Source organism: Solanum dulcamara, chromosome 9, assembly GCF_947179165.1.
Source record: "Solanum dulcamara chromosome 9, daSolDulc1.2, whole genome shotgun sequence".
NCBI classification, from domain to species: domain Eukaryota; kingdom Viridiplantae; phylum Streptophyta; class Magnoliopsida; order Solanales; family Solanaceae; genus Solanum; species Solanum dulcamara.
In genome coordinates, this window is record NC_077245.1 from 67,971,406 (window position 1) to 67,989,865 (window position 18,460).

General features: G+C 34.9%; 2 protein-coding genes and 1 pseudogene across 2 annotated transcripts; 1 reads left to right on the forward strand and 2 right to left on the reverse strand.

The window, feature by feature from the left end:
* Positions 1-8,413: 8,413 nt before the first annotated feature.
* LOC129903741 (polyol transporter 5-like) lies at positions 8,414-9,271 on the reverse strand (annotated as a pseudogene).
* Positions 9,272-11,854: 2,583 nt separating this feature from the next.
* LOC129904471 (DNA replication complex GINS protein SLD5) lies at positions 11,855-15,998 on the forward strand. The gene is made up of 7 exons (XM_055980038.1): positions 11,855-11,974; positions 13,239-13,507; positions 14,407-14,529; positions 14,793-14,875; positions 14,951-15,060; positions 15,422-15,497; positions 15,587-15,998. Exons 2-7 carry the CDS (start codon positions 13,328-13,330, stop codon positions 15,684-15,686), a joined length of 672 nt encoding a protein of 223 aa, XP_055836013.1. The 5' UTR covers positions 11,855-11,974; positions 13,239-13,327; the 3' UTR covers positions 15,687-15,998.
* Positions 15,999-16,829: 831 nt separating this feature from the next.
* LOC129903742 (extensin-like) lies at positions 16,830-17,975 on the reverse strand. The gene has a single exon (XM_055979284.1). It carries the CDS (start codon positions 17,973-17,975, stop codon positions 16,830-16,832), a length of 1,146 nt encoding a protein of 381 aa, XP_055835259.1.
* Between the last annotated feature and the right edge of the window lie 485 nt (positions 17,976-18,460).

Genomic DNA, 18,460 nt, shown 5'->3' on the forward strand with positions numbered 1-18,460 from the left:
TTTCATCGTGTAAATCTCAATTACAACTTTTAACATGTTTACACTTGGACCTTCGGTCCTTTCATATCAATTATTACACAGAATAGGCATGCTCAATTATCATCAAGTCAGTTTCTCTATCATTACACATATAGTCATGATTAATATACAGATGATAGCTACACAATGGTTCTCTCATGGAACCCATACCCAAACTATTAGTGTATCGGCGTGACACCCGATTCAATATTTAGTATATGTCAGAATGTGACACCCGATCCAATATATGTGTTGAAATGCGACATCCGATCCAATATATATGTCGGAATGCGACACCCTATCTAATATCACTATAACAATGCATAATCATAGTCCACAATGAATAGTTCACAACTTGCACAATCAAGTAATCAGACTCATTATATGTAATTGTTCACAAATAGTCATTTCATTAGTTTTATTTCATCTTATTGCATGAACGCACATTACTCAACCATTTCACATGGAATTGTCACTACGAACACACACATACACATATATATATATATAGATCAATAGCCCTATACTGGACCCCTCCTTGATTATCACAAGTCTCAGAATCTCACTCTAACCTAGCAATTTTCTTACAAATTAACTTTACAAGGACCATCAACCATATTAACAAGAAGTATTAAGGTTAACAATCAAGAACTAGACTATCATGACTAATCATAGCATAATCATAACCCACATAGTATATTCTTATCATAAAAAATAATAACAACACATTCAGCCATACAGACTCCGTGTTCGAAGGCCTAAACATGAAATCTCCTATCAATCTACAATACATTATGTAATGGGAACATGTTTATAACTACTTAATTGAGAAACCTAGCATACCTGGGCGCCAAGCAACTGCTGCAGAAGTCTGATCGCAAACTTTGACTCCTTTAGTGTAACTTTAACTTGTTCTTGGTCTAAAATAATAGTATAATACAAAATTAATCACAAATGGCCTAAATATTTCTAGAATATATGCAAATCCCAAATCCTAGGCCAAACTCATAAATTTTCCACCCAAACTAGGGTTTTCCTACCATTAGTTTCAAGACAAAACCCTCCCTCAATGATTATCCGCCAACAATTGCGTGTTCTAGGAATTGAATTACAAGTTTAGGGAGTAAATTACTTACCTTTAGCGCAAATTGACGTGGGAACCAGTAGAAACTCGCCATAGGTCGCTTTTGGTCTTTTAAGAATTAGGTGGGAATGAAATAAACCATTTTGGGATTTTTTTTCTGACTTTAAATTCCCTCTGTCCCGCCACAGCGGGATGGTCCCTGTAACACCCCTCAAAATTTTTCCCAAAGATTCGGACCCTTCTTGTGTTCGGGAGGGGTCGAACCCGAGTATCTTGAAGTATATTCGTGAGTTAAGATGAGTCTCTGAGGGACTGAGCAGTGTTAGAGGTGATGTGGGGTCACCAAAGACCCCTAGGACCGAGCTAAGTCCAAAAGATCCATCATGGCTAAGTTTAGGATGAGTTCGTATAAGGGTCGACTTTTAACGACCCTATCTTTTGAAGGATGTCAATCTGGGTGGCCCACGACCTATCAAATTAAAGGTCGTCGAGTCTTCTTTCCAACGCCACCAAGAACGTAAATTTTGGAGTTCGGAGTCAAAAGATATGTTGATCCTAAGATGAACTAGCACGTCAGGAAATTTCATTTTTGGCCTGAGTTGCAACTGCTGGGGAAATGGCCTTGGCGCTGTAAGGGCGCGACGCGCCACTATCGCACCAGAAATATGCCTCAGTAGTTTGGTCCTTGGCGCGACGCGCCACTAAAAGTTGTGCAGGGTTTTTCAGGCCAAATTTCCAGAACCTAGAAAATTTGGCCTTGGCGCTGTAAGGGCGCGACGCGCCACTATCGCGCCAGAAATATGCCTCAGTAGTTTGGTCTCTGGCGCGGCGCGCCACTACGAGGTGTGCAGGTTTTAGGCGCATTCAGCCTGGCGCTGCAATGGCGCGACGCGCCACTATCGCGCCAGGTGCATTGTTTAGCCTATGTTCAGAACTTTTGAGAAGGGGCAATTTGGGAATTGCCCCAAATTATATATGTATCACCCTAGACTATTTTGGGATCATTTCTTCAGCCCCCACTCTCTCTCTAAAAGCCCTAGAAACCTCTTCTCTCTCCCTCTCTTCTTCTTTCTCTCCAAATCTTTCTCCAATAAGAAGAGTTCCAAGAGCTTCAAGGTTTGAGTTTTCCATTGAAGACCCAACCACAAGGTTTTCTTCAAGTCTTCACTAAGGTATGTAAGGATATCCAAAACATGGGCTAAGTCCACCCATGTGCCCTACTCTTGCTTAGAGGTTAGATGTCCATGAAAAATGTAGTTTCTTGGTATGGTTCATGTTTGAATGAGTTTTGTCCCCTATTTATTTAATGCCATATGTTTTGATGTTGTTGAGCTAAGAAATTCCTAAAACCTTCATGTTAGTATGAGTTGATGGAGATGACTTGTTATTATATTTTGTTGATCTCTTTAGCCAAGTGATTATGTTGCTTAAATCATTTTTCCTTAAATGTGTCATTCTACTTGAATTGTTGAGTTAAAGTTATAGAGTTGTGATGAGTCTTGAAGAGATGTCATAAATGCTTACCTAATTGAGGCTTGATTAAGTTAATTGGAGGATAAAATTGACCAGTGGACAAGGTCCTAAATGAGACTTGACATTATGACTTAAATTGAGTTAAGAATGAGGATAGAGTTGATGAGTGGGAAATGTTCCACATGAAACTAGCCGTGAGGGCTTGTTTGAGATGATTTGAGGGAGTCTTATGAGCATAGAGTCATGGAAGGAGTATCGATCACCGAAGCGAGTAAGAGTATAGTCCATACTCGAACCCCAGAAACTACGCCGCCAACGTAGGTAGGGATAGAACCGTTAAAGTCGGATGCTTCCCATGGGATCGAACCGTTAAAGTCGGATGTTTCCCATTTTTATTGTCCTGAAATGATAGGACTTGACTAATCGATGGTATCCATGATTAGGGAGGCGTTCATGCCCTGGCAAGGTATGGACGGACGTGGCAACAACGTCTGATTGTTGTACTATCACCGGCTCATAGGTGAGGGTTGTCGGTTAAGAGAAACTCCCATTTAGGCCTTGATAGTGCTCTGAGTCAGTTGAGTTAAGTGGCTTACGAGTTAATCCTGTCTAAACTATTCTTGTTGGACTTAGGACATTTGAGTGAGTTGTTATGTATATAAATATGAGTTAAGATCCTGAGTTGATATTGATGCTTTCTTGATGTTGTTTCCTCCGACCATTTTACATACTCGTACATTCCATGTACTGACGCCATTTGGCCTGCATCGTTTTATGATGCAGTGACAGATACCAGAGATCATCAACCGGCGCTCCGTTGAAGATCTACTTACACTCCCAGCTAGTTGGTGAGTCCTCCTAGTTTCCGGAGGATATTGAGCCTTCTTGTACAGTCTTGTTGTCATTTCTTTTATTTTGATTGTTGGTAGCCATGGACTTGTCATTGGCACCTTTTAGACTTAGATAGAGGCTTCATAGACTGGAGTATGGGGAGGTTGAACGGTTAATTCGAGGAGTCTTATTATTTTTGTTGTTGAGTTGATGAATGTTTAGCCTTCGACCCTCATATTGCGAATAGTATTTCATTAATTGAGTTCCCGCTAAGAGAAGGTGATTGAATGAATGAGTGACTGGACCAGGTGGTTCGCTCGGAGGTCAGAAATGGCCTTCGGGTGCCGGTTACGTCTAGGGTACCCTCCCGGGGCGTGACAGTCCCGCTCTGGCGGTCCCATCACAGTGGCTTCAACACAGACAATGCCTAATAAAAAAAGCATAACTTTTTACTCCGAACTCTAAATGAGGAAAATTTAGTGGCGTTGAAAAGAAGACCCATAGGCCTTTAATTTAATAGTCACAGGCCACTTAATTCATTATAGGCTGAGAGATATGGTCGTTTGAAGTAGACCTTAGTTTGAACTCAAGTCCAAAACTAAATCGGAAGACACTTTCAACTCAACTTTGAGATAGGAGCATAGCACGACCTTAATTCACAACTAATACACTCACATACCAAGGTATTGATCCTAACCTTATGATGAATGAGATTCGTATACATTTACCACATATATTTTTAGGTAACGACGGGCTAGGTCGTTACACAAGTGCTTGCAATTTATTTAAGCGGGTGAAAACGTAAAAAAAAGTCATATCAACCTTATTGTTTTTTTAAAAAAAATCCTTCAATTTTTTATTAGCAACGGCTACTGCCCCTCTTCTTCCTATTTAACTTCTCCTCCATTAACACAGACCTCCAAACAAGATTCATTTTTTTTTTCATTCTCTTTTTTAATTGCTTAATTTCATTGCTATAATATTCTTTCTCCTCTTATTGTGTTCATGACTGTTTTTCGTTTATGTCGACTTCCGACAACATTAAGAATTTCATGGTCGAATGACAATCCCGAAAGAAGATTTGGGGTTGTAAAAACTATAAGGTATGAACTAGTTTTTTTGTCGGATTTATTTTATGTATTAAATTTGGTCACTAATGTTTCGTCATTTAATTTCTTATAGTTGAATGCTCGAGCTTGTTGCAAACACAAATCGAAGAAGATATTAACCTTGAAGATGATGCTTAACAAGATGAGAAAAATATGGAACCAAACAAAGCCCTAAAAACTCGTTGTTGAACTTTAGAATAACAAAACCCTTTCTCTATTTCTTTATGTTAATTTATCTTTTTATTTAAAGAAATAATAAAATTCCTTTATTTTTATTTTTTAATTATATATATATATATATATATATATATATATATGTATGCCATATTAGTTAAAAAAAATCCACGTGTAGCGCGTGAATGACACATTTTTGTGTATGAAATGGAACGGGTGTATTTAAACTTAGTTCATCAAATTAAGGGGTGTTTTTAATCATGTCAATAGTTCAAGAACGAAACCAATAATTCACGCCAAGTTCGGGAGTGTTTTTGATACTTCTCTCTTTTAAAAAAACCAACAAAAGGGAAGGAACTTAATTGGCTTTAATCCACTTGCCTTAACCCTTTTTCACAAGTTTTTACTGTTCCAGTTACATTGATGCAACTCTGTTAGAAGTTGTTCTTTCTCCTAGCTTGCAAATCCAGTGCTCTTCATGGAGTATGTTACATGCTACAGTTGTTGTATCCTTTATTTGACACAATTTTATTTTTCTTATATCTGGAGCTGGAATACTATTGTTAGTTATAAAGTTCTACAATTTTCGTTAGCCAATGGGTAATGCTTGTTGTTTTGGTAATTCTACTCGTATAGCTAAAAACTATGTAATTCTCGTCTATTGGAACTTGGTAATCGTTGAAGAACACCAAGTTTGGTCTCGTAATTAAAACTTGCACTTCCTCTTGATCCTTTCGAATTATAAAGGCAGAATGACAAAGAAGTCCTTGCACTTGACTCAGATTGTCAAGTGAATCCTTTTACTCATGACTTTATCAATTGAACACTTAAAACTCAATAAAACACATCTTAAATCCTTTTCTCATTCGACCATTTTAACACAAGTATGAGGGTCTTCCCGGTTTAAAAGAGAAAATCCTACAACTTGACTAAGAGAAAAGAAAATAGTGTCCTACTCAAATCCATCACATATATCAATCATGGCTACAAAAAGCAACAAAATTTTCAAAAGAAACAATTTTACCGTCAAGTATTGCAACAAAGAAATTTCCAAATCATATGAAGGTACATGTTGCAAGAGACGCGATGAAGGTAGTCGAATCAATGGTTGCAAGGGTGAAGATTCGAGCACATATGAAGGTAGTGGTGATGAGGAGGATAATAATGGTTTTGTCGGGGGCAATAACTTATGAACACGTGGTTGTAGTACTGGTGGTAATGATGACAAAGGCGGTGAATTGAATAATAGATGAAGATGATATTGTAATAATGTACAAACATTGGGTGGTAGAAGAAATGATGTAGACATGTTGGGTGATTTCTAGCTGCTACAACAAATACGAGATTTGCTGATATTGAAAATACTAGTTGGAAGCTAAATGTGACCATATTTTATGTGAATGAAACTAGATTGGTTTCCAAGTCATTGTGAGATCCAAAGATGTTATACCTATTTATATAGTCATCCTCTCAAGAAATTAGGACCCCATGGACCCATGAGATCAAAATTCTCAAAGTATTTACATAACTAAGAGAGGGGCTTAATTAGTTAGTATACATTAAGGGGTCATTTGGTGGCCGGTTAGAGTTATGCAAGTATATTAATAATGTAAGAATTAATTATGAGGAAATCTATGTAGTATTATTTTATATCGTTATTAGTTATGCCGAATTTAGTTATTCATGTTCTACTTATTCCATATTTTATCTTGCATAAATAATCATAGATTCTCTGATAACTTATGTCTTAGTTATGCAGATTTCTAAATATGAACATTTCTAAATTGAAAACCAAATATCGTATATATATGAATAACTTACCTCCTAACCAAATACCAAACACAGTATTACTTATGCAGAATTTGATACCTGCATAACTCACCTCCATATTTCTTTCGCAGAAAATTAATTAATATTAGATTTTTAAAAAATATATAAACAAGAATGTTACATCTCATGTTCTAGACTTCTAGTCACATGTGTCTATGGTTTCGTGTGAATATGAAAAAAGATGGGACATCTCATGTGTTAAGTCGAATGAAATATAACAAAAAGTTAGGTACTAGTTAGTAAAAAAAATGGTGGAAAAATGCCAAAAATATAATAAATAAAACAAAAGCTCTATCAGAGAACAAAGATATTTATATAGTGTTTAACTTAGAACTGATATACAAATGAAATGAATTTATAGAAGAAAAGAAGTTGTTGCGAGTCTTTTTAGAAAGTTGTTGTACGTTTTTCATAAAATTGTTGTACGGTTTTTCATAAAATTGTTGTGAGGTTTTTCAGAAGTTGCTGATAAGTTATCTGTTTGATCTACTTGCAATTACCTGCTTGAGCTACTTGCAAGATGCCTATTTGATTGCAAGCTTGAGGAAGCTACTATTGTTTTCTTTTGCATGTAAACTGTTGGAAATGTTACGAAAAATACTTCATCACGAACACTTGTACGAAGAAAATTCTTATATAGATTGAGGCATGTCAAAAGAAACTGTCCTTAAGAATATTTCACTCGGTATAGGTGTATCCCCTAGTATTCAACAAACTCTTTTAATATAAAAATAAGAGCATAGAACCTAATAACGATTCAATAAGAAATTAAAGAAAACCCAACATTACAAAATATACGTAGGATATATACAAATAATGTAATCACTGATTTCAATGGCTGAAATGTTTGTCTCCAACGTCTATATGGGAGTGAAGAGGCCAAAGAATAAAGGCATGAAGGCATGATAAAGACATTTTAATTATACTCAAGGCTATCCAAATTAATCATGGTTGGATAAATATTGCATAATTTTGATAACGGCTAGTAACGATTAAAATAAAGACTCTTTAAAATGGTTACTATAATACATTGATAGCTGAATATAGATATTTCTTTTCACACAGTATCCACAAAACGAATCTGGACATATACATAGTCAATGATGACACAATTTCTTTTGAGCTACTTGTAAGTTATTTGTTTGATTTCAAAGTTATCCAAAAAAATATGTAATGGAGATCCACAGTATGGTGTATTTATAACTCCCCTACCCCTGAATGCTCATTTATAGATATTGCGCTTCATTAAAATTTTACTAGGAAAAATTCAGTGAATTTTTTTTTCTTGTGAAGAAAAAAGAATATACTTACCTAATTAAGGAAAAAAAGGGTACACATTGCTAGTTGCGTTGTTAGGAAAATTGAAAGGAAAATATCTTAGTTAAGAAAAAAAAGTACTACGCATATTTTATTTCTTCTGGTGATATTCAACGATTTGGTTGTTTAAATCTTCACATTCCATTTTTGTTTACCATCTTTTCAAAAGTTGAAATTAGTGAAAATCTGGTTAATAAATTTATTGGATTATCACTTGAATGAATTTAATGTATATCAATATCACCATTCTTCCAAAGGTCCTATGCGAAGATTTTGAAAATCTAATGCCATGCTTTGATAAAAATGGATTGAACTTGTGATATTTAACATTTAGAAATTTACAAAAGATCAATTGGGTCTAATTAAGCTTAGCCTACTTATTTAAGAAATCTGAATTTAAATTCTAAATCAATCTCCAAAAAGTATTAAGTTCCTATCAAAACGACTTAAAAAATCAACAATTTGAAATTGTATTATTACGAGTTTGAATATCTCTTAACATATTCGAGGGGAAAAAAAGTAAAAATGTTGAAACAACAACATCCCAAATTCTTTCCTTTTGTCTTTTGATTTTCAACTAGCAACAACAACAAACATTAGCCATCTGAATTTGAGCATTGTTATTCATCTCAGACATCTTCTTTCCCTTGAGCTGGCGCGATGTTGATCTCCACTTATAAAACGTTCCAAACAATGCCACAGTTTCCTCTAACGTATTCCCTTGTGTTTCCGGCATCAATGTAAAGAAGAAAATCCAAGCCATCCCTGCAATTCCCGCGTACATAAAGAACGCTCCTTCTATTGATATTGCCTTTTCTAACGACAAAAATGTCATCGATATTATACCACTATTCACCCTGTTGCCCTTAGTCTCAATGGAAAAACCTCTGAACCATATACCCGCCCCGATTGAAAAAAGTGCTACATAGAACGACACAAAGTGCTACGGCCCAAGTTACTTTACCATTTGAGTGATCAATAACTGTAAGGCCAATAGAGAGGAATATTAATGAAATTGTCATTCCACCAAAACTTGTTAACAACAAGGGCCTTCGACCAACTCGGTCAAGTAAAAATGTAGCTACTAATATAAAAATTGTCTTAACACATCCCATTGCTACTGTAGCTAGTAACCTATCGTGGTCCGATTTAATCCCAGCTCTTTCGAAAATCGTTGGACTATACAAAACAACAGAGTCAATTCCACTTGCTTGTTGGAAAAAATGTATACCAATACCAGTGAGCACTATTTGTTTGATGGATTGTGTGGGAGAAATGAATAGTTCTTTCCATACAAGAGCTTCCGAGCATGCACGTACCTCCGTTAATAAACACTTCAGGAAAAGAAGTGAGAAATCACGAGACCGTATCCGACTCCAGTGCCGGCGATGAAATGGTCAAACATGAGAAATGCATAGTTAGTAGCGAAACCCATCAAGAGTGCCCCTACAAAGAAGATTAACGCCGCCACCACTATAGTGTTCCGGCGGCCTATCCAATCGGAAGTCCGGCGGATCCAAGGAGAGAATAGAGATTGAGGATTCCTACTAGAATCTCCACTTGTACATCATTAATCTTGAGGTCTTTCTTGATGTAGATGATGGCTCCACTCATCACACCTATATCTAAAGTCGTGAATATGAGCAGTGGCGGACCCAGAATTTTAAATATGGGGGTTCAAAATTTAAATAAGTAGACACACGAGCTAGTCGAAGGGGGTCGACATCTACTTTATATACATAAAAAATTATTTTAATCATGCATAAATAGTATAATTTTCCGCCGAAGGGGGTTCGGATGAACCCCTCGACATAAGGTGGGTCCGCCACTGAATATGAGGAAGGAGATTAATCGAATTTTAATAACAATCATTCAACGGAGTTATTAAGATTATTCTTCATTCAACAGTTGCCCTAGCCTTTTGGCGGCGGGGGTTTTAAAAATTTGTTTGGTTCGTCAATCTTTTTTTAAAAAATAAATTATTATTTTTTAGAAAAATAAATTTCTTAAAAATAAGAAAATAAAATTTACCTTTTTATCAAAAATGAGGCAAATAAATTGTACGAGTGACATTCCACACTGATTGTCTCTTCCCAATAGCCACCGCGACGACTTATGCCTGAAGCAAGTATGCAATTTAGACCGAAATAAATTATTATTATTATTACTAATAAATTTAATTTTTTTTCTTTAATATGTCCAAAAACATTTTTGAGACTCAAATATTCTTTTTGTTCAATTTCAAATTTAAATACTCGTTTTTCAATATAACCAAATATTTTTTAAACCAGCGATAAATAATTTGAAATGCATATTTATTTTGTTTTTTTGTTATATTTGTTTGCCAGATTCTCACATTATATAAATATATACATATATATGAGCCTTATCGAATACTTTCTCTATCTAAATTTATGCAGCAAATACATCCAAAATTACATTATAACTAATATATAAATCAAACGAGTGAAGAAAGAATTCTTACCATAACCAAGCAAGATGGACAACAAAGAAGCAAGAAAAGAACAAGCAATTGCATACTTGTTTCTTTTACTAGTTTTTAATTTGGGAGGAACAAGAGGTAATTGGCCACAAGCAACCTGTTTTTTGTCTTCCATGACTAGTATGATTTTTGTTGATTTTTTATCCTATATATTGAGTTAGTAATTAGCTTTATATAGAGATTAAAGATCCCCCTAATTTTGATAATTAGGAAAAATAAACTTACTTAATTTGGGGTCTATATCCATTTTTCTTGATCATTTTTATGGTGTGGAGTTAACTTTCCAAGTTTATACTTTCAACATAATCAATTTGTTACTATAATTGGTGTTATATATATATTACTCGTTTGATATCAATTATCATTATTCAAAATTAAGTTTTATATATTAACATGTTCTCTAAAACAGTTGTATATATTGTATATTATATAGCAAGTAAAATAAAAATTAATAACAAATAACTATACCGTGAATATAATCGATATATAACACACATAAAATAGTGTAAAGTTCTTTAAATCCTGATAAGATAAAATCTTTATTTTTATTGAATATAAAGTATAAAGGATCATGCAATAGTATAACAAATACACACAATTAATCACAATGTATTAGTCAAATTAGCTAAGATATTAATTTCCTTTCTTTATTTAAGATATATGACTTAATTTTATCTAATATACATTATATCAGCAGTTCTTACTTAGACTATTGTAATATTATTACCATATTAGTTTGTCTTCTCTCAATTAATACAATTAAGTTTTTTTCCATAAAAGCAAAATCCTCAAAATTCACTTCATGATCTTTTACCATATTTTGGTAGATAGACTTCAATCTCATCCTTATCTAATTGTTTAATTTGCAAGACCAAATTAGTAAATATATTGATAACATTCTATATTTTTAAAACTATTTTGTAGTTTAATTAATTTTACAAAGTTATTTACTTTTTCGACATGGCATATCTGAATGTCGATTTTTGATCATACAACGGGTTGTGTGATTTTTTTATATCCTATGATTGAAAATTTTGTTAACGGTATGGTGATCAATGAAATAATTGTCTCAAGTGTTGCTCTCCTTTTCCAAGAAATTTTTACTGTGATTCTAATAATGCTTGTAAGTTCGAATTGAAATAACGACATGGAGATTAAGAGCCAATATGTGAAACCCCAACTATTAGATCAAAAAAATTGTAAAGAATTCAATTCAATTAAATTTGGTTTGGGAGTAATTTAGACCAAAAGATAGAAGGAGGGGTATCTTTGAACCAAAAATAAAGGTAGAGAGTATTTTTAGATCAAAAGGTGAATATGAACAGATATTTTTGAATCATTTTCAATAAATTAAGGATATTGTTTGACCAAAAGGTGGAAGTGAAATATTTTTTTTTTAATCATTTCTAATAGAAATATGATATACTTTAACACTATAAAATTGGTGTAAAATAACTTTATTAGAAATAGTTTTAAAATATACTTTCATCTATTGAATTAAATTTGTGTTTCCTTCTATGTATTGGATTTTTAAACTCAAAAATATCTCTCTTTCACACGTATGAGATCAAATTTGTGATTTTCACTCAGGTGAGCTCGCATCTGCTCTCATACACCATTGCTCGCTGTGTTCAGGTAAGAGTCTCCTCTCTCTCTCTCTCTTGAAATTCTCTCTCTCTCTAGTTCCCATAGCCCCCCTGAATAGATCTTACTTCGTTGTGATTTTTTGTTGTCATGGTCTAATTGTTCTTTGAGAATTGTTGAATGTTATTGCAATTGTTGTTATTGAATTATAATTCCCTACAAAATTGAGAGATTCATGACAATTTTAAGTTGCAAACTATACTTTGCTATGTCATGCACATAAGGTGTTTGATGGATCACCTCAGTGGAAAATGTGCTACATAGCAAGTGTGTGATGGTCTAGGCAGGTTTGTAGAGTATTTTGTCTGTACAGTTGAGATGAAAGTTTTCCCTAAGTGAAGCAAACAATCCTTTGGCTGATATCAACTTATAACTAGGCTAGGGTTGTGATTGGAAAATGCATTGCTGAACGAAGTACGATTGCCACACTGTCGTGGATAAGTGACTATCTCTGGTGTTTGAAGTGTGTTTCTGAAGAGCTTCCTGGAGGATGAATACATTGTGTTAGCGCTATTTTGAAATATAAAGTGGGACATGTCAATTGTTTGTTAATTGTCCTTTGCAAGACAACAATGTTTATCGAGCGTTGGATGATAATGGAAAGGTCTTACTAGTTCAAGTATTTCTGGTTCTTAAGGGAATTTTGAGTTACTTTTATCCATATTTATCCTACCATGCTCGAAGCCTACATTACATTCTTAATAAACCCCTATTTTGATCCTAGACCAAGTGACCTACATTAGTGGAGAATTACAAGAGGGGAAAGCCTAACAATATAAATTGTTAAATTTCTAACCTTTTTTGTAATATTCTGCTATATTTTATACGTATCAAATCTCTATTTAGAATCTTGTATTATAGCTTTTTGTTGTTGTTGTAACTTTTTGATATTTCCTATTGCTAGTTGTTTACCCCTTGCGGGGCAACCTTTGAGATGAGTGTTTTTCTTTTACGAGATGTGTTTTCTGGAATAATGTTTGGATGTGTAGGTAGCTTCAGGTTTCCACTAAAAGTTTCTGAAATGGAGCACATTCTATGTTTCAGTTATGGTGTATTCTGGACAAAAGTCCTACTTCGACGCCTCTGTGTTTCATCATGATATTTTACTGTGAAAATGCTCATCTTATAATATTTTTAGCTAATGTTTTTTTGAATTTTTTGTGTTGAACCTTAATGTGATGGAGAGAATGAAAAGACACTGATTGTGCTGTTACTATTTCTAATATCTAAATTTTTTGTCGTTTTCTGATTGTAGTTTGAGCTCTCAAGATTTGTTCTACTTGAGAAAAAGCTTCAATCTTTGGCGAGGAAGAAGAGAGAGAGAGAGAGAGTATTGGGTTGACAATGGATTCAGGTGATGCATCTGGATATTCAGCTGGGACGGACGATGATTATGAATCTTTACTTTCAACGACTGATGCGGAGCTCTTAAAACGAGCATGGCGGAATGAAAAGGCTGCTCCTGAAATTCTTCAACATGGGACTGCTTTGGTTCAAAGATCCAGAGAACAAATTCAATTGATGGTATCTACATTTCACATTTTGGCCTCTTAAATTTGTACCTGGGATATTCGTCTGTTTATTGTATAAACTTTGGCTTTCACCTTATGCTCTATTAGAATTCCTTTCTGTTTTAATATTTGTTTTGCGTTAAAACTTGTACTTTGTTTGGCATTATGTGGTGGATATATGGCTCAGCAGGTTGAGAATTACTAGTTGTTGTCATACTTTTAGAAGTTTGTTTATAAAGGGTCTATACTACAGAAAAACGAAAAAAATTGTTTTATCCCAGACTCTAGCAGGATTCAACAGAAGCTTCCAGTTCTGTTTAAGAGGATGAGATTAAACTTTTAGATAGACAAACTTATTTCTGGCAGAAAAAATAAACTGGACAATTTATTCAATTATTGCTTGACAGAATTTAATTCTAGCATCTTTGTGCACTTTGTCTGCTATTAGGTGAAGTGTTAGCTGTTAATATTCCTGTAGGAGGCATGACTTCAATGAGATTCTATGTTAAAGGACACAGCTTTGTTTGGTAAATCACAAATGAAGTTATTAGTTGAAAGCTAAAACTGTGTGCTATCTGAATGAAAAGCTGTTGTGCTCTCATCCAAACAAAGTTTATCATAACGTGTGTTGTTGCTGCTACTTAATGGACTTTAATCCATATCTTCAATGTTGGTGTACAACATCTGTTAATTGTCATATTTAATAAAGAGGAATGGGAAACTCCTCTGACACGCCAAATCTACATTTCATTTCATGATGCCAAAAGTTCCATTTTCATGTTTTGTATTGTTCATTTATATGAGTCTAATTTTTTCTTTTATTCCTCGACTTATGCTACTCATTATTACTTTATGCAATTTCATGGTTTACAATGTATTGCATGCTGATGCCACTTAATCTTTGCTCTTCAGGAAGAAACAGTAGAGGAATTTTTAAAAAATGGTGTTGATCCGCTCACTTTATCTCTTTACCAGATGGACCTTGATAGAACTCTGTTTCTATTAAGATCATATTTAAGAACCCGTCTCCAAAAGGTAGCCTTGAATTCTGCGTAAACTCTACCCTCCCCAGACCCCACGTTGTGGGATTTCACTGGGTTGTTGTTGTTGTTGTTGTTGTTGTTGTATTCTGTCTTTGATCCAGGTGAAATTCATATCTGGAAAGAGCTATAGTTCTTTAAGTTACTGGTAGTGTCTTTAATGCATGATCTGTTTGAATGTCATAGGATCTCATCTCTTAGTATGTCCCTGCAGCTTATCCCATCTTCATTCATTTCATAATTTATGTTTGACTGCAGATCGAAAATTATGCATTTCACATACAAAAAAATACTGGCTTATGGAATCGTCTATCTAAACAAGAACAGAAATTTGCTGAAAGGTAAAGTTGTTTCTCTTAATTCGAAGTGTTTAATGCTTACCAAGTTTTATAATGTTAATTACCTGGGATGATTAGGTGTATTGACGACATGGAGCAACATCTAGATCAATCTGTTCTCTCAAAGTTGCCTCATGGCTTCAAGTCCCACTTGAAGCAATCTTCACTAAGTTTGGCAGATGACATGGGTAAGCTTGCCATACTCTGTACAAGTGATTGAGTTGAAATTTGTTCAAGTCCCTTCCTCTGTCTGCTTGTTTATCCATTTCTGTGTGTGTTTCTCTTTATCTGTGTCGTTTTAGAGCTAAAAAGAGTTTCTGGAATCCGAGATTAATGGTTATAACTTAATCAAAAGCATCTTAAAATAATAAAAGTTTGTTGCTAAGTGATTTGAATTGTCTTCAAACACAATGTAGCAATTTAAATTGTCTTGCACTCATAGTATCTGTTTGTTTCTTTTTTTTTCGCATTTTAGACATCTCAAATTTAATGACTTTCGGATTTACATTGGTACTGAAACAATAGTTTCTCTTCTTGTATGCGTTTTAGTTCCTGAGCCGCAGCTAGATCAATTTGTTATCTGCAGAAGCAAGAAATTTTTAGGATCTTTTCAGCTTGATGACAGGTAATCTTCTTTATTTATTGTCATTTTTCTTGGGAATCCTGCATGATTATTTTCTATTCTTGACTTCCATTAATTTTCCTTGATGATAGTGGGGAAGAACCAGTGAACATTGAAGCCAATGATTTGTATGCTCTTCCTTACAAGTCTATAAAGCCACTTGTGGAGAGTGGGCAGATTGATCTGGTATGAGAGTATAGGAGTAGTCCTACGTTGTGCGGACTCTCAAAATATGTTGTTGTACTTGTATCAGATCCTCCAAAAATGCACTACTTTTGGAGGATCCGACACACACCCATGTACATTTTTGAAGAGTTCTAGCAACATAGCAAAACACTGCCTCTTTGTTTTCTGCTGATAAGAAACCCACGATTAATTATATTATCCAACAATGTCATAGTTTGTAACAAATGCAGCATAGGACTATTAACTCTCTTACAATCCTTTTAACTGCTCAAGAATGGTTTCCCCTATTGTGTTATGAGTAGTGTTCTCTTGTTTTTTCAAACTATTTTGTTTTTAAATGATTTTTTAGAAGAAATATGTTTGGTAGCTAATAAAGATGCTTAATTTTTTAATTTTCACCCCCATGAGTCATCTATAAAATTTTAGAGCTTTACTGGAAATTTTTCCAAAATAAAAATTTAAACTAGTTCTCATTTACAACTGAATGAATGTACTTTTATATTCTTAAATAATGATTCTCCACTACTAGAGCTTGTTCTTTCCTTTGGAACCTCATTTTCCTCATTCTTTTTGGAGCTTGTTTTCCTAGAAAAAATATTTGCGAACATGAAAAAATTGAAAAACATCTGGAAAATGTTTTCCTTCATACCGAACACATCCCTAATGTAAAGTAAAGAAAGCAAAACTCTCTCTTTCATGGACATACATTGTTGGACTTGTGTTAGGCACATACTTGGTATAAGATAAATCTAAAAATTTAACTGTGCTCATTTAGTTAGGGGGCTCTTGAATTATTTAGTTATTTTACGTCTGCCTGATTCTTGTCATTAATGACCATAGTGATATTGAGCAAACTCAAACTTAAAAGAACAAAAAAGGCCATTTCGTAACAACTTTTCATCTCATACTAACAAAGTGAAGAGGATACATATTAAAATAATACATCTGTTGGACAAATAAAAGTAAATTGCTGAAGTCGGTCTCTTTCTCGACCTAATTCCTCTTAGCCTGCAGATGGATATATGTTCCATATGGCTTGTGACAAAAGTCATAAAAGATGGATAGAATGAAACTTTAAAAAAGGAGGATATGTGGTAATGGTATTGATATGGTTTAGGAGCAGAGAGATGAAAAAATAATGTGAAATTTTTAGTAAGATAGAGGTGGCAACAGGTAGTTGTAGTAGTAAGCTGGTGGAGGCGAAGGAGATGGTAGGGGTGGTGACATGTAGTAATATGGAGGAGGAGGGGATGGTGATGGTGGGGGTGGTGAATTGTAGTAATATGGAGGAGGTGGAGGTGAAGATGGTGGTGGTGGTGACTTGTAAATGTATGGAGGAGGAGGAGAAGGTGATGGTGGGGGAGGAGATTTATAGTAGTAAGGAGGAGGGGGTGATGGTGATGGAGGAGGTGGAGATTTATAGTAGTAAGGAGGAGGAGGTGATGGTGATGGAGGAGGTGGAGATTTATAGTAGTATGGTGGAGGAGGAGATGGTGATGGCGGTGGTGGGGACTTGTAGTAATAAGGTGGAGGTGGTGGAGAGTTGTAAACGTATGGAGGAGGCGGTGAATTATAATAGTAATTTGGAAGTGGTGATGGAGAGGGTTGTTGTGAAGACTTATCAGAATACAAAGGTGCAGGTACAGGTACAACCGATGACTGAGGAGAGATTTTATCACTAGGATATGGTGATGGTGCCCATTCAGAAGGTGAGGGCGGTGAACTGTTATCATATGGAGATGGTGATAGTGGCGATGTAGTTGGTGAACTTGGATCGTTCTTGTCGTGGTAGTTAGATGAAGGCGCTGGGGAAGGTCGAGGAGAGAACCATTCTATAGGTGATGGTGGGGACTGGTTAGGATAAGAAGGTGCAGGTACATGCGATGATTGAGGAGATGTCGTATAACTAGGAGATGGTTCCCATGAATAATAATATGGTGATGGAGCCCATCTTGAAGGTGAGGGAGGGGAATTAAAATCATTTGGAGACGGCGATAGTGATGATGAAGTTGGTGAACTTGGAAACTTGTTGTAAGTAGGCGAAGGCACCGGGGAGAGTTGAGGAGAGAACCACCCTAAAGGTGATGGTGGACTAGAAATGTAATAATCCGAGGATGATGGTTGTGGTGATGGAGATGGTTGACGTGGTAACTCGTCGGGCTTAGGCATAGACGTTGGTGCTGACTTGTAAGTATAATATTTTCTCCATGAATAAGATTTATGACTTGCTTCTACACTCTTAGATATCAAAAGTATAGCCACAAACCATACAAGATGTGGCAAAAAAGAAGCCATATTTCTTAGAGGTATGAAGAGAATGAGGTGAAATTGATGAGCATAAAGATAAATAAAGTCCCTTATATAGTCTTCTTGTGAAGTTTTGGTAAATTTGTTTAGTGAATTTTGCTGGCCCAAGCTAGTTGGTAAGTAGACTTGTTCTCCAATGGTGACAGAATAATATGAGAAGAAGTCAAACACAAAACTTGAGGGGAAATGGAGCTAACATTTTGCATTTGGCATAAAAAAATCAGTTTTATTTGATTCCTTCTTGTTTACTGTATGCATAGTATATATATATCTATGAAGAACTTCCAAGGACGGCTTTGTGTTAGGGCATACTCCTTCCGTTTTAATTTCTGTCTTACTTTTTTTTTTTGTCCGTTTAAAAAATAATATATTTTTTGGATAGCTTTTTAATTCTAACTTTGCACATGATATGTTTGAAAATGACATGTTTAAGACCACAATATTAAAAGACATTATGGTATATTCATATATCT